Source organism: Leptinotarsa decemlineata, unplaced genomic scaffold (genome assembly GCF_025532065.1).
Source record: "Leptinotarsa decemlineata unplaced genomic scaffold, Ldec_3_MD MMD2_tig00004204_RagTag_RagTag, whole genome shotgun sequence".
Taxonomy (NCBI): Eukaryota; Metazoa; Arthropoda; class Insecta; order Coleoptera; family Chrysomelidae; genus Leptinotarsa; species Leptinotarsa decemlineata.
In genome coordinates this window covers 1156414-1173352 of record NW_027412603.1, presented here as the reverse complement: position 1 = coordinate 1173352, position 16939 = coordinate 1156414, and the positions used below count along the sequence as shown (strand labels likewise).

The following is a 16939-nucleotide window of genomic DNA, read 5'->3' as shown; positions in this document are numbered from 1 at the left end:
AAACGCCTAAACCAACGATCGTCGAAGAGTTCGTCAAGTTTCCTGGAAACTTCCTGAGTGGAATCAGCTGGCGCTCCGTCCAGTTGAAATCACGAATTCCTATATTCCTCTAAAGGCAAATTTTCAAGAAAATCGGTTACAGTCGTCCTTATCATTTGGAGATATCTCTCTGCATTCAGTGTGTCTTCATAAATAAAAAAGCTGATTTTATTGTTCTTCAGAATACAGAAAACGTTCGGGTCAAATTTTTTTTGAAAACCCATTTTTTTTTGTAACATGAGGATTATGATCAGCCCAAAAATGTTTATTCCTTCTATTGAAAATACCATCCCTCGTAAATTTTGATTCGTCGCTCCAAATTATTTTTGACAAAAATTCCCGATCTTCCTGTGTATGAATCAAAAGGGATTCACAAAAATGCATTTTACGTTCGAAGTCTTCTGCTAGAGCTTGAACTTTGGTAAATTTATACGGATGCATTTCGTGATTTCTCAAAATTTGTTGTACTGAAGCATGTGATATGCTGGATATGCATAAAAATATGCCAAAACGTTAACAGTATTGTCCTCATTTGAAGTAACAGGTTTTGGTAATGTTGAAGGCGCTTTTAACATGGAGCCATAGTTGAGAAAATCATTTTGTAATCTTACAAACTTTTCCTCGTTCATTGGTGTTAATTCAGGACATATTTGGTTGAATTTTCTACAAGGTCTGGCAATAATTTGATCACTTCGTTTGAATAATCAATATTTGCATTCATTTTTGGCGATTTTTTGAAACACCGTCAATATAAATTACTTATAAAAGTCACCAAACTGTCATAAGCTTGATATTTTCACGGCTACCTAGAAATCAAATTCTTTAAAAATTATTTTTTGTACAACTGTTCTTGAAAATCTCTTTGATAGAAACACTTCAATCAGAACACCTACCAAAAAATCATTTAGGAAAGTTCACACGTGCAGTTCGTGCTATTGGTAATATTAAATCCCTGTGAAGTTACTGACGATGACGAAGTAGTATTCAGTCCAATTGTAGAAAGTTCTTCATGACTAACCAATAATCCTCCCTAAAATAACGTGACTTAGCGTATGTAGTTGTAACATATGCCTTGTAATCCAAAGATCGTGTGTTCAAATACCATGGACCCTATAATTTTTTTTATTATCAGCAGTAACGTTATACAAAAAAATTTGTATGATACATTTGTTGAAAGTGATTTTATTTTGCTCGTGAGTTTGCTCTACTTGCTGACGCTCGTTATACAATAATCTCCACTCACAAAATAAAATGCCACTTTCAACACTTGTAGGTAAATCGTGAATAACTATTTTTCCACAAAAACGGCTAGATTAAGAAAACTTGACGATTCAGGTATAAGGACATGTATATCATTTCGAAGCATTTTTCACCATCTTTCAATTTATCGAATAATATACAGGGGGTTTCATTTGAAAAAATTAACTTTCGACTACTTTTATGCACAATGGAAATAATAGTAATTTCAGCACGCCCTGTATGATATGGAGTCGATATCTTGGTGTTATTTGAATATATCAAGTTTGTTCACACTATAATCAGAATATCAACATTTCATGAATTGAGAGTACTGATGTACTCAATTTCAATTAAGGCTATGTTTTGAAACATATTTAGCACAATTCATTTTTTATCTCGAAAACAGATAGAGATAGGTATAGGGCATTATCATCAAAAAAGTAATAAAATACTAGAGCAATTCCAAAAATGTATTAATATACGGGGTGTTCCATTTGAAAAAATATAATTGCTAGGACTTTTTGATAGAAGTGGCAACGCCGCAATGCTGAAAATATTTTAGATCGATAGAACAGGTAAGGAAATGTGACAGGTGAAATTTTTCTGTAGTGACCATGCCCGGTTCCGATGGTATACGAAAATGTTTTTTTCCGTTAGGTATCTGCCACACGTACCTACAAAGTCGTAGGTCTATATGAGTGGCAAGGGGTAAGGTGTGTTCACCTGAACCTGGAGCATGTATACACATATATACACACACACACACATATATATATATATATATATATATATATATATATATATATATATATATATATATATATATATTTATATATATATATATATATATATATATATATATATATATATATATATATATATATATATATATATATATATATTTATATATATATATATATATATATATAATTATATATATATATATATATATATATATATATATATATATATATATATATATATATATATATATATATATATATATATATATATATATATATATATATATATATAATTATATATATATATATATATATATATATATATATATATATATATATATATATATATATATATATGATAGTGTAACGACCGTATGTATGTATAGAATAGTAGTTTTTCGGGGATTCGGTCTGATTAGAATAAATATTTACTCTCTTTAGCTGCTCGAGCTTTCGCTAATGTTTATTAGCTTTATCGAGGGCTGTAATATAAAAAGGACATAATAAATAAATATATACATGTATATATATACATGTATATATACATGTATATATATATATATATATATATATATATATATATATATATATATATATATACATATATATATAAAACATAATAACGGATAAAACAGAATACCTGTGCTATGTGAGAATATTCAATTTGGAAATTTCAATTTTGAAAGAAGTCTTCAATATCAAAATGACATCTTTTTGACATTGAATAATGTGAAATACTTTTTCAAATTTTTTATTATCGTTTATTATGGGGATTTATACTGTGTTAATATCACAGGATGTATTCAGATTTATATTTTTTGTTAGTAAAAATGAATAAATTTTGCTGAGGTTGTCGATGTCTGTCTTTTTGTTGATATTGTTTTCTTTAATTTTGATCTCAGCCATTTCCAGAAATTGCCTTTTATTTGAATCTGGTTCGAAATGGAGAATTTTGGTGTTAGTATAATTGGCTGAATGATCATTATCTAGAACCCATACCATATATAACTCCATTGTTCCAAAATTCTATGGTTTACCAAAAATTCATAAACCAATATTGACTTTGAGACCTATCATATCATCCATTGATGCACCAAATAGTAAACTCTCAAAGTTCATTACAGAAATTTTAACCAATGCATATAATACAAATAATCAATATTATATTAAAGATTCTTTTGAATTTTCTATTTTCATGCAAGGAATGAAACTACCTAAAAATTTCGAAATTATAAGTTTGGATGTTATATCACTTTTTAGTAACATACCAATAAATCTGGTAAAACACAGCATTGAAAGACATTGGAATATTATTACTAATCATACCAAATTAACAAAAACAGCCTTCTTAGAATTAATAGATTTCATTTTTGATACTACTGTTTTCGTTTATGACAACGAATATTATAAACAAATACTTGGTACTCCAATGGGATCAACTTTATCGCCTATTTTAGCCCAGTATGTGATGGATGATTTATTACATGAATGTATTCCAAAATTATCATTTCAGGTTCCTTTTTTAAAAAAGTTTGTGGATGATATAATATGTGCTGTACGTTTTGACAAAATTGATGATATAAAAACCATTTTTAACAATTACAATCCATCTATTCAATTTACCATAGAAAAAGAAAAAAACAAAACAGTACCTTTTTTAGATACTCTTTTAATCAGGAAAGATGATAACTCTGTTATTTTAGATTATTTTACTAAACCCACTAATTCAGGCAGATATATAAACTATTTATCCTGCCATCCACAAAAAATGAAAATTAATTTAGTTCTAGGTTTAAAAAATCGAATAGAAAAAATTTCTCATCCTACATTGGTAGAAAAAAATTTAAAACAATTATTCAATATTTTATTAACTAACTCTTATTTTTCAAAATTTTTAAATGAATTGTTATATAATACTCCATCTAATATCATCAACATCAGAGAGAACAATAAAGCTGAAAATCCAAATTTCAAATACTTTTCCATTCCTTATGTCCCTGAATTGTCCAGCAGAATCATAAACGTATTTAAACAAGAACAGAATATAAAAATTTCACAAAGGAAAGTTAAACCCTTAACTAAACTACATTCAAAATTGAAAGATGAAGATGTGAACGTAAACTACATGTGAAAAGTCACATGTAGTTTACGAAATTCCCTGCAACAATTGTGATAAGATATATATAGGTCAAACAAAAAACAATTTAAACACCCGCATAGCTCTTCATAAAAGTAATTGTAAAAATTTAAAACGAAATTCTTGTGCACTCACACAACATGTTCTAGATAATGATCATTCAGCCAATTATACTAACACCAAAATTCTCCATTTCGAACCAGATTCAAATAAAAGGCAATTTCTGGAAATGGCTGAGATCAAAATTGAAGAAAACAATATCAACAAAAAGACAGACATCGACAACCTCAGCAAAATTTATTCATTTTTACTAACAAAAAATATAAATCTGAATACATCCTGTAATATTAACACAGTATAAATCCCCATAATAAACGATAATGTTTTATCCGTTATTATGTTTTATATATATATATATATATATATATATATATATATATATATATATATATATATATATATATATATATATATATATGTATATATATATTTATTATGTCCTTTTTATATTACAGCCCTCGATAAAGCTAATAAACATTAGCGAAAGCTCGGGCAGCTAAAAAGAGTAAATATTCATTCCGAGCCACTTTAGATCTTGGCTCACTTTGTCGATAATTCCATGAATATGAGAATGCCATTAGTCAGTTTGGAATATGGGGTGTGTGTTTTCTGAAAATGGATGTATCTTTCAATTTAGAAGTCAGGATAGTCGTTTCGGCAAAGGACAGATTTGAGTTCTTCCATTTGTACTGTGGTTATGGGTGGTTCTGATAGATCTATGTATTAGATATTCCAAAGTGGAATTCAGATGAATAGGAGGATGATATGACTTAGCATTCAGGTAGCGGTTGGCGTGGGTTCTTTTTCGATAAACAGGGCATGAGAACATCCAGGAATGAAAGTGAGTTGTTATTTTGTACTTCTGCTGTGAATTTGAGTCCGAAGTGTAGGAAGTTGAAAAGGTTTAGGAGTGATTGAGAATTTTTGAATCCATGAGACAATACAACAGTGACTTCATGTACATATCGAACTCAGCTCTGGTTTCAAAAGTCCTCCATATAAAATTCTGCTTTGCTCGTTTCACTCGTTTGTGAAATTTCTCCTGAAAAAGGAAACAGGTGCTAAACATGCAGAGTCTATTGAGGTTGAGAGTGTCTTGGGGAATTCAGTGTTTTGTTTTGGAAACAAATAATGTTTCGAATAGTGGGATATTCGTGAGAAGAAATATCACTTCAAAGCTGTTTGTCATTTTGTTGGATCATAGACTACAATTCGTCAATGTAGTCAGTGGTTCCATTTCAGTTCATTTGAATATCACTATATTCTGATATAAGGAATATTCTGAATTCCTGGAAAATAGAGAGATATTGAATAGATTTCTAGGTCTGATATGAGATGTTAGGTTGAACAATGAATATTTCTGAAAAAATTTGTGAACTGTGTCATACAATCTATAATCATTTGAATGATTTCATACATGAATATACTGATACTTCCTTGCTCTCAATATTTTTCAGATTTTCTTGGTGATGTGTGGTAATCTAGTAAATATTGGTGTTACGAATCCTTATATGATCATTGCAATGGTATTATTGGGATTACTATTTTTGAAGATTCGTCAATGGTTTATTTCCACAATGATGGACATCAGACATCTAGAATCTTTAAGTAAGTATTTTATTCTAATTACATATTGAGTTGAGTATAAAAAATATATACAATGTTTTCATATCAGATTTCATCTATGGAAGATTGGCTTTGCTGGGTGGAAGAGAAATGATTCAGTTTGTAAAATATTCATAATGATAATAATATCAATTTCATGAGAAAAGAAAGTTTCGGTTTTCTATTTCCCCATCTTCACACAAAAAAACTGTGGAAATACCTCAGAGAAAATAAGAAAGCGATAATTTTTAAAATAAACTATCTACAGAAATTGTAGACATCAATAATCTTTATGTGATTACATCATTTTCATCAGATATTTAGTGAAATATAAAATAGAAAGTATAGTATAATGCTTTCATATCAGCTTTCATCTATGGAAGGTGAAATAGAAATGATTCAGTCTGTAAAATATTCCTGATATCAATATGATGTTTATATGATAGTAGTAGGTCGGTCGGTAGCCAAGCGGTTCGACGTAGGTGATTTGTTCAGTCACTCGAATTGACTGCCGTGTTGGTCGGTGGTTCAAGCCCTAGTCTGAACGATCGATTTTCACTTGCTATCGTCCAATCCGTGTTAGGAATCACACGTTAAATAGTAAGACCTCGTTAATCATTAGCTCGCACAAGTTTCAACCTCTGAAGGTTGTCATTCGTAGGGGTACGACAGCTGGTTAACGAAAATACAGTTTTTTTTAAACAGAGTTGTTTCGAAAGGGCTTCTTCTTTCAGCGCGTGTCTTTGCGTAATCTAAACATCTTTGTAGAAAGTGTATTTTGGAATTGATTACTACCTTTCTTTTTGTGGGAGATTTCTACATCATTTTTACCTTTTACCATCATTTTTACCTAATTACCTTCAGAGTTTCGGACATAATTCATAAATACGTTGAACACTGGAATACAGTCCTATTCCGTTTTATATCATCACGTAATATATTATCATTTCAATTGTAGCAAAATCTCCAGTTTTCTCACAAATAACCGCTACACTGAAAGGAATAGAAACCATAAGGGCCTCTAAAATAGAAAAAATATTGATACAAGAGTTTGATGACCATCAGGTAAGTGATCATCATTACACTAAGAGTCCTTGTGATCGCAACTTTTCCCACTTTTCTAACGTTCATTCATCTAAGTAGAGTCTGCGAATTTTTTGTGAGTTACCACGTATCACAATGAAAAGCCTAACTGGATAACCTCAGAACTCATGCATATATCTCTTCATTGTATTCAGAGCTAGAACGCAAAGGATATAATCACTGTCTAAATAATACGATGAACTGTACTAGTGGAAATATATTTCCTAAAACTAGATCGAAAAACTGGATATGCTGCAGTATAGTTAAAAAAACATATAATTCAAAATCAAAAATGATTTACTGTCATATGAAATGATGATAGCAATAATATAGCAATGACAAAAATGGAACAATCATCAGGTCGATAATGCAGATAATGCAATGACCTGTCTAGCAATGAATATTAGGGGAAATTCCCATCTGTCTCACGATTGCTCTTAGATGATATTTTATTGAGAATACTTTTCCACACATAGAATCTAGAGTACTAATTATCGATGCGCGTTTTGCTAATCACGATATCATCTTCAGGAGTTGGACTGAACCAGACCGAACAATCGTGACAAAGTTCTGTAGCTCTGGTATTGAGATTCATTTTATGTCAGAGGTTCCAATTACACCTATTTATACGTACTGTTGAATATTTTACTATTTTCATCACGCAATAGACGAAACAACATCAAGTACATACAAGTTTTACTAGTCAGTTACAATATTGCAATATTGCAGGAATAAACCAGAAAGCTAATATCCTTGAATGTTTCCATTCGGATATAAACATTCCTGTGGACTATTAAACATGCATATGAGACATTACTGGATCAACGTCGATAGGACATAAATAAGCAAATAGGTTACAACTCTCAACGTATGATTCCCAGTATGACTGAAAGTATTATATTGAAATATCGTCCAAGAACCTCTGTTCGACGTCGGTCCACTCACAAAACTAACGAGTTCTCACAGAAACTTGCTGCAGCTTTCCACATCAATAATGAAGAATCCTTGCCAGATAAACTACACTTTAAAGAAAAGACACTGATGCCCTGCAATATCGTGAAATTGTTTCTTACACTCGAAATTGGAAATATCAGAACTACCAAACTCATTTTGGAACTTCTACCAAACATGCAATGATTTGTGGCAGCTGAGATCACCTTTCGAGATCTGAACTAAATTCGATTACACAACACAACAAAGTTTTTGTTTCGGGGTTGAAATTAGATGATTTTAATGTATTTCCACGTGTTAAAACCGAAAGTGACCATAAAAATTATATATAGAATCATTATATTATATATATATGTATATTGAGTTTTCAACAAATGAAATATTTCATCACCAACAGTTGGTACACATGTTTGTTTACATAACACCCCTCTCATCAGCTGTTCTTAAGTAGTAAACATAACCTATGTGAGTTTGTCAATTGTACGCACGTGGTTGCTATTGAAATTATCGTGTGAAGTTGATTTTTAAATTAATTTAAATGCTGATCTGAAATGCCTCGAAAGTGTGTGAATTCTGTCGATAGCTTTTGCTATATATGTGGTGAAATAACATTTAAGGCTCAGAAACGTAAAATGACACCTATCGTTAAGACAGCCTATGAACATTATTTTGGTGTGAAAGTTGGGACCAAGATAAATCATGGGCTCCTCATATATGTTGTAATTCTTGTTCCGTCATATTGCGAGAGTGGCTGAAAAATAAAAACCGGGCAATGGCTTTTGCAGTACCTATAGTTTGGCGTGAGCCTATCAATCATACAGACGACTATTATTTCTGCTTAACTCCTCCCATTAAGCAAAGTTTATCTATGAAGAAAAGAGGAACGGTTAAATACCCTAATCTCCCATCTGCTCTTCGGCCTGTACCACACTCAGACAATTTGCCAGTCCCTTCTCCACCCCAAAACTATGAAATTTTAGAGGAAGGTGATGAAGACTGTTTAGAAGGAGCAACCCATCCTTCTACATCCTATGACCCTGATTTTTAGGTAAGCGATAGGTCTAGTGATCCGCACAGAATTAGTCAAGCAGAGTTGAGTGACCTTATAAGAGATCTTCGCTTGTCTAAGGAAAAGGCTGAGCTGTTAGGGTCAAGACTACAACAGTGGAATCTTCTAAAACATGATGTGAAAATATCTCAGTACAGACAGCGTCAAAAAGATTTGCTTTCTTTTTTTTGAGAAAAAAGAAAACCTCGTAGTTTGTTCTGATGTTAATGGTTTGATGGACTGCTTGAATTTGGATCACACTCCATCTGAATGGAGACTGTTTATAGACTCTTCAAAACTAAGCTTAAAAGCTGTACTTCTGCATAATGGAAATCAGCTACCTTCTACTCCTATAGGTCATGCAGTTCACATGAAGAAAACGTATATAAATATGAAAACACTCCTCCAATCAATCAAATATGAACAACACAAGTGGCACATCTGTGGTGATCTGAAAGTCATTGCTGTACTCCTAGGAATGCAATTAGGGTTCACCAAGTACTGTTGTTTTTTGTGTCTGTGGGACAGTCGGGATAGAAAATCTCACTATAAAAAAATGAACTGGCCTACACGAGACCTAATCCCTAATGAGAAAAATGTAGTTTACGAGCCTCTTGTAGATCCTAAGGATGTTCTCCTTCCCCCATTACATATTAAGTTGGGACTAATGAAAAACTTTGTGAAGGCCATGGACCAGGAAGGACAAGCTTTTAAGTACTTGAGAGCAAAGTTTCCCAGGTTGAGTGATGCTAAAGTCAAGGAAGGCATCTTTATTGGGCCTCAAATCCGTGAAATCGTAAATGATCCTGCTTTTGACATGATTTTAACAGGAAATGACAAAAGAGCCTGGGAAGCCTTTAAGGGGGTTTTACATGAGTTTTTAGGTAACAAAAGAGATGATAACTTCACAGCATTGGTTGAAGAGCTTCTTCAAGCTTACCACCAACTTGGATGCAACATGTCCTTAAAAATTCATTTTCTTCACTCTCATCTTAATTTCTTCCCACAAAACTGTGGAGCTGTGAGTGACGAACATGGAGAAAGATTCCATCAAGACATTGCCTTAATGGAACAGAGATATCAGGGCCGTTGGAATGAAGCAATGCTTGCAGACTACTGCTGGTCTGTGTGTAGGGATGCTCCAGAAGTGTTTTATAAAAGACAAGCTAAACGACAGCGATCTTACAATGAATCGGATGGACTTAATTGAAATTTGGTGGTACAAACTTCTTTTATTTGTCAAAACACTAAGAATAATGTTTTTTTTATTAATTTTGTACTTAAAATATTCTAAAAGAAACATAACAATATTGTTTTATGTACTTTCACTTTTCACGTATAGTATAACTACTCTTTAAGATTAAGTACTGTGTATCTCAAAAACCAGAGCTAATAAAAATTTTTCATTGTTATTTTCGTTTTTATCACCCCAAAATTAGTGGAAATTGACTAATTCAGTGTAGGAAACATTCAAAAAATATTTTTTTGTTGTGTTGTGTTATTTTCGAATATTCTGACAGAAATGGATGCGGTCATAATTAATAGAGTTGAGTCATAAAGTCAAGTGGTTTCTTTGAAATATCATAATCAATATCATAATAAAGGATACAAAGTCGTTATTTTTCAGGATATTCATACGTCAGCCTTCCACTTATCACTAGCCTGTACATACTGTTTTGGTTTATGGTTGGATATCCTGTGTTTAATATTCACAGCATGTGTATCGTTCAGCTTTGTTTACATGTATTCATGTAAGTAGAAACCTACCAAATTCTTGTTTTTTTCTTCAATGAGTTCAAACACTTGATGATAAACTATAAACATTCATGTGACATAATCTGTTGGAAGGAGGAAAGAAAATGAACTTTTTCGTTTTTCTTTCTTCTGATATATGAACATTTAAAATTTATGTGAGAATATAACTCTTTTATCCAGACATTTCCATATTGCGTTTTCCCCTATCATTTACCGACACCCATTTAAAATATCTTGGTTTCAATGTGTAAAGACAACGATAAAAATAAAATAAATACAACAATAAAAATCAATTGGCGCTCCGGGGCGACTTCATTGATTCCAGTGGCGCATTTGCTTTTTCAGCTGCAGGAAAACCCGGAAAAACCTGCAGCACCACATCTTCTGAAGATCTTGATCTTGGTTCCTGTATTACTTTCTACACCTTACTAGCGGAATTTTTGTTATATTCTTGATATCATAATTTTGGTTGTCCGTATATTGTTTGCTTTCTGTGATTCAAATGCTTACATTCGTATTGAACATGATGATTTGCCTCTGTCCCTTTGTTGCCCTGTCTGTAGCTCAATTCTTCGTTTCAAATCCGTATACTCAGATTTCCTCTCGAAAAACAGTGTACAATGCTGAAGCAGCTCTTCAGTTCTCTTCGCGAACGGTGCTCTCATCAAGGTTTTTTCGTAACTGTTCCTGGTATATTTTTCTAGTTCTTCGTATGTTTCTTATAGACTCGTTTTACACAAAGTTGATGATATGTGTCTGACATATTAATCGATTTTTTTGTTGCCTGTAATATCTCAGTATATACCTAGTATACAGGGTGTCCCTGGACTTCCTCTTTTCCTCTCGGGAATGTATAGATGGGGTCAAAATATCACCAGTACTTCATATAACTTTTTATCCTAAAATCCTTCGTTACCAAGTAACGGGCCCTCGAGGTTACAAAATGAAAAATGTTTTTCTTTGATAACTTTTCAAGTGAATATTCAAAATCATCCAAATTCTGGTAATTGACTAAACAAATGAATTCCTTCGATGAGCTTTCATGCAGGAATCAGTTGTTTTGCAACAAAGTCAGGAACGGACTACCCCCGATGGTCCACACCCCAAAACTTTGAAATGACAGATATTTTTCAATATTTTTCAACAAATTAAGGTTACTTGGACAATTTTATGAATAAAACTACTCGTGTGGAAAGTCGATCGGAGCAACGAGTCTTGATGAAAATGTAGTTTTACTCGACGACATCAAACCCGCTCGTCCACCATTATTTGAAATGAATAATTATCAAAGCAGAAATAATAATGATAACGTTAATTCAACAACATTTATCCTGAGATGTCTACCATTATTCAAAAATATTAGTTTTTAAGGAAAATGGAAATGATAGGTAAAATGTTCATAACGAATTTTTATAATGCAAACACGTTTAACTAACGAAACTCAAGAGCCTCAAGAGCAAACAGAAATGAAAAATCCGCTACAGAAACTGCTCGATATGACCACCTTCTCTCTCTTTACATTTTCTTAGTCTGCGAAGACACCCTCTCTGTACTTGAAATAGCATTCCAGGGTCGTTTCGTATGGCTTCACAATGTAATGTTATTCTATTCAACAATGCATCTCTTGTGTGAATAGGTGTAGCGTAAACAAGGCTTTTTAGATGCCCCCACAGAAAGAAATCCAATGGATTTAAATCCGGAGACCGCGATGGCCATGAATATGGCCCACCTCTACCAATCCATCTATTGTGGAAAATATGGTTCAGATGGTCACGCACAATCAAACTAAAATGAGGAGGAGCGCCATCATGCATAAACCACATATCTCTTCGGGTTTGCAATGGAACATGTTCCAAAAGTCCATTCAAATCGTTCTGAATGAACTCCAAATAACGTTCTCAGCCCAAACATTCAGCCCAAACATTCACGTTGAATTTCCGTTTGTGTTTGGTTTGCAATATCCCATGGGGATTTTCTTCGGCCCATATATGGAGATTATGAGAGTTGATAACTCCATCTCTACTGAAACCTGCTTCATCAGTGAATAAAACTCGATTAATAAAAGTCATATCCTCTCTTTGCCTATCCATGAACCAATTGGCATATTCCAGTCGTGCTGGAAAATCTTGAGGTGTCATGGCATGTACCTTCTGGATGTGAAATGGGTGGAGCAGTTGTTCCCTAATTATTCCATGAATAGTGGACTTGGATGTATTGAACTGTTCTGATAGATTTCTGATGCTCATTGAAGGATCATCAGCGACGGCTTCCAAAATATTTTCCTCCAATACAACGGTACGTACAGTCCTAGGAGCGCCTTCACCACCTCGTTTTGGCAAAACTGTACCTACAATAATATCGAAATAAAACAACGTGCTCAAATTAATTATCAATTTTTACATACCTGTCTCCCTCAAGCTGCGATCGACACGCTCGAATGTTTCTCTTGACGGTACCGTTCGATTGGGAAAATGCTCGGAATACAGACGACGAGCTTCTGCAGCATTACAAAATGCTCGTCCATAAAATACATGCATATCTGCATTTTCATTGAATGTAAACTGTTCGGCCATATCAAAAAAACTCAAAATATCCTATAGAATATTAACAATACAATGATAGTCATATGACAACGCACCACTCAACAAAACAAAATCGCATTCCAGTTTCTCATTTTTTATCAAAACTTTCTAAAAGGTTTTTTTGTCAACATCTGTGAAAGAAATGGAACATAATTATTCCCTGGATATTTTTCACCTGATCATGTGCAGCCGTTTTTGTAGTTCATTCGTTTGCTTTTTATTAGTATAGTAAATATTTTTTCCGATGTGCGTTTTTTCAGCTAAATTAAGATTCGTGTTAAAGAATTTCTCCCATAAAATTATAATTATCAGTGACACTCCTCAACAGTTTAGCTGTGAAGAAGAATTCGAAACATTCGAATGTTGAGTTTCATGAGATTCAGATAACTGATCAACACGAAACGTGATTATTCCACACGTATTATGTACATACAAAATATGGAATGAATTCGATATTCCATAGTAGAGTAGCTTGTTAGTTTAAAAACACCACGAATCTACAGAACTTGATATTTCTTTTGAAAAAATATCTGCTATCACAATTGTGACTTAAACTTCCATATAGTTACTGTACTTTTTGTTTACGACTTCATTTTAGCATACTTTGTATTATTCCTGTTATAAATGTTGTTGAATTAACGTTATCATTATTATTTCTGCTTCGATAATTATTCATTTCAAATAATGGTGGACGAGCGGGTTTGATGTCGTCGAGTAGAACTACATTTTTATCAAGACTCGTTGCTCCGATCGACTTTCCACACGAGTACTTTTATTCATAAAATTGTCCAAGTAACCTTATTTTGTTGAAAAAATTGAAAAATATCTGTCATTTCAAAGTTTTGGGGTGTGGACCATCGGGGGTAGTCCGTTCCTGACTTTGTAGCAAAACAACTGACTCCTGCATGAAAGCTCATCGACGGAATTCATTTGGTAATATTCTATGAGCATTGCTAAATTACACACGCATCAGACGGAAAAACAGATGTTCACTGAACAAACGGTGATATAATATGAATATTCACCTGTATACCAGGTGTTTTCAGCGAGTGAGATCCCAGGATGATTGTTCATTCTTCACTCTTCCCGGTTTATGATTTACATCGCACAGCTCGGTTCGAACATGTATTCCAGTGTAAACTGGTCCGAGAAAAAGATATATGTTCATTTCGTCACATATTCCAAAATTTCTTCTCAGCCCGATCCCATGTAACTGAAAAAATGTTACAATTTAAATTGGCGCTTGCTTTATCTTCCATCGGGAAACGTGAAATAGGGAGATTCAAGAGTGTCTCCAATGCTTGTGTGTAGTTTTTATCGCTCTCGTCATTCCCAAACATGCATGCCATTGCACCCTATTCAATTTGTAAGTAGCGCTCAGTCGTTTCATCTTTGGGCACCAAACCAAATCAATACATCATATGGGTATAACAGCCCCCATGTCTTTCCATCAGTTCGTGTGACCAGCATCATTTTCACCTCAGCCTTTCTTTTCAACCTTTGCAGATACTGTCCTCACTCAACAGATGTTTTTCTCCACCTTGAAGTTCCAATGGTTTTCAGCCCTCTGTTTTTTTTTCTCTTGGTGAATGCCATGAAGCTCATTTTTTTTGGTCTCTGTTACTCTGATGAGTTAGTCATTTGCATAACCCCGTATTGTATGTCCATTATGGTCCAGGAGACAGAAATCCGTCTGAGGACACAATTTTGGTACTCGAGCCGCTATTACCCAATAGGATTGAACAAAATACAGTTCGAACGCGAAAAGTCCTCCTTCTTTCAAGTCTCGAATGACAAAAGATGTTGAGCTTAGACAAAATGTATGTGAACACAAGATCACCCTTAGTTATTTTCAATAAGACATGGCCTAACTCGTTGCCGTAAGGGGAAGATCAACCTTTTTTTTTCGAATAGAAGAGGAATTTCCTTCTTTTTTTTGAAAACGAGACCAGTTATTCTTTTCAAGAAAGTTTTTGGGTTGATTTCGTGGCTAGCAACATTCGGTATTAATGAGAAACAAATTAAATAGAGGTGTATTATTTTTTTAGTTTATTTAAAGTTGTGATTATAATCGGACTGATATAGGTATTCGGTTGAGTTAACTGAAACAAAAGTGAAAAAACTTGCAAAATATACATTGAAAAATTAAAGAAATGCTCATTTGCAGAGAGCATCAATGAACATAAATTGATAATGGAATGAACAATGAGTCAAATTTCAATATGAAATGGAATAGATAGCCAACATTAGTAATTAGGACAAAAAACAATTAAATATAGGAAAAAGTTTTTCGATTGTGGGTAACCGCAATCGCCTGGACTGTTACTGACAGGTGAGACTATTTATAGGTCTTTTGAGCGCCTTCACCTCTTCACACTCTCTCCTCTAGGTTTCCGGTTCAGTGCGACATTGACTGTTTTTCCTCTTGATTAGAGGTTTACATACGTTGTGTATTTTCAGACCATCTTGAATGAATGCTTCGTTGATCTACATATATGCAGCTCATTTGAACACTTGATATATGTTGATGAGTCCAAACATGCTCCTCTATTTCAGATTTGCTGTCTTTCCGTTTAATTTGAGGTTTACATACGTTGTGTATTTTCAGACTATCTTGAATAAATGGTTCGTTGATCAACATGTATGCAGCTCATTTAAACCACTTGATGTTATATTGATGAGTCCAAACACGCTCCTCTATTTCAGATTTGCTGGTTTTCCTTTCTTGCTGTTTCTCTTGTGCTCGTCAAAGCGGACTTTCAAAGACCTCATGATTTGACTGTTCATATACTTGGACCAATCTTATTTTTGTTTCATCAGTTTTTAAACAAACTATTCTGCTAAAGATCCTTCCTAATGTGGCCTAGTTTCTTGTATAGATGTTCCTTCGTTTGGATTGTATGATCAATTAGGTTCGTAATGATTCTTCTCTTGATGAATTGGTGATAGTTAGATTCGTGATTCTTCTTCTTGTGGGCCTCTTCAATGTATATGTTTCAAATCACTTCATGTATTGTATGTTGACTCTAACCGGCAAAAGGATCAATCTCATCAATATATTTTTTCATTATTTTTGTCCTTCCATACATTTTGGATTTGTTAACACCACTCCAAACAATAGAAGTTCAAACTTGTAACATTAACCTTCTTGCCGTCTTCAATCTGTTTCGTCTCCTGAAGACGTCAACTCAGTTAGTGAAACTCGCGTAAAGGTGTTTGGGAGAAAAATGTATATCACAAAATAATTTATTAATTTATTCTGTCATTTATTCATTAATTTTCATCTACACAGGCCATATTACCTGATTACGTAGGTAATATGGCCTAGGTAATATGTTGCATACAATATGCAACATATAAAGACAGAATTTCACTAGTTCGGACTTCCATTGTCTACTATATAAAATGATTTGAAATCCCTGAAACAACTAAAAAAGAAGAATTGAAAATGAATAGCTAAAAATAACAATTTGTTATTGTTAGTATCTTCAATCGTAGTCATCACCAGAAGACGATTGTAGATACTAACAATCGAAACGTCGTGAACTAACGTGACTTGCAATCTCTTCACTTTTTATTTTTTTTTTATTTTTTTATTTCTTAATTTTTATTTATTCAATTGTTGTATTTTAACTTGTATTTTATTTCATTTCAGGTTTATTTTGGTTAATATCATTGTTATTTTCAGCTATTCATT

At 33.0% G+C, this 16939-nt stretch overlaps 1 protein-coding gene across 4 annotated transcripts in view; it reads left to right on the top strand.

The window, feature by feature from the left end:
• LOC111515719 (ATP-binding cassette sub-family C member 4) overlaps window positions 1-16939 on the top strand; it is a 137412-nt gene that overhangs the window by 92962 nt on the left and 27511 nt on the right. For all 4 annotated transcript variants that reach the window (XM_074178641.1, XM_074178638.1, XM_074178639.1 and 1 more), the window contains 3 exons: window positions 5676-5826; window positions 6782-6888; window positions 10533-10656. In XM_074178641.1, the coding sequence (XP_074034742.1) occupies window positions 5676-5826; window positions 6782-6888; window positions 10533-10656 (382 nt within the window). The remainder of the gene's footprint in view (window positions 1-5675; window positions 5827-6781; window positions 6889-10532; window positions 10657-16939) is intronic.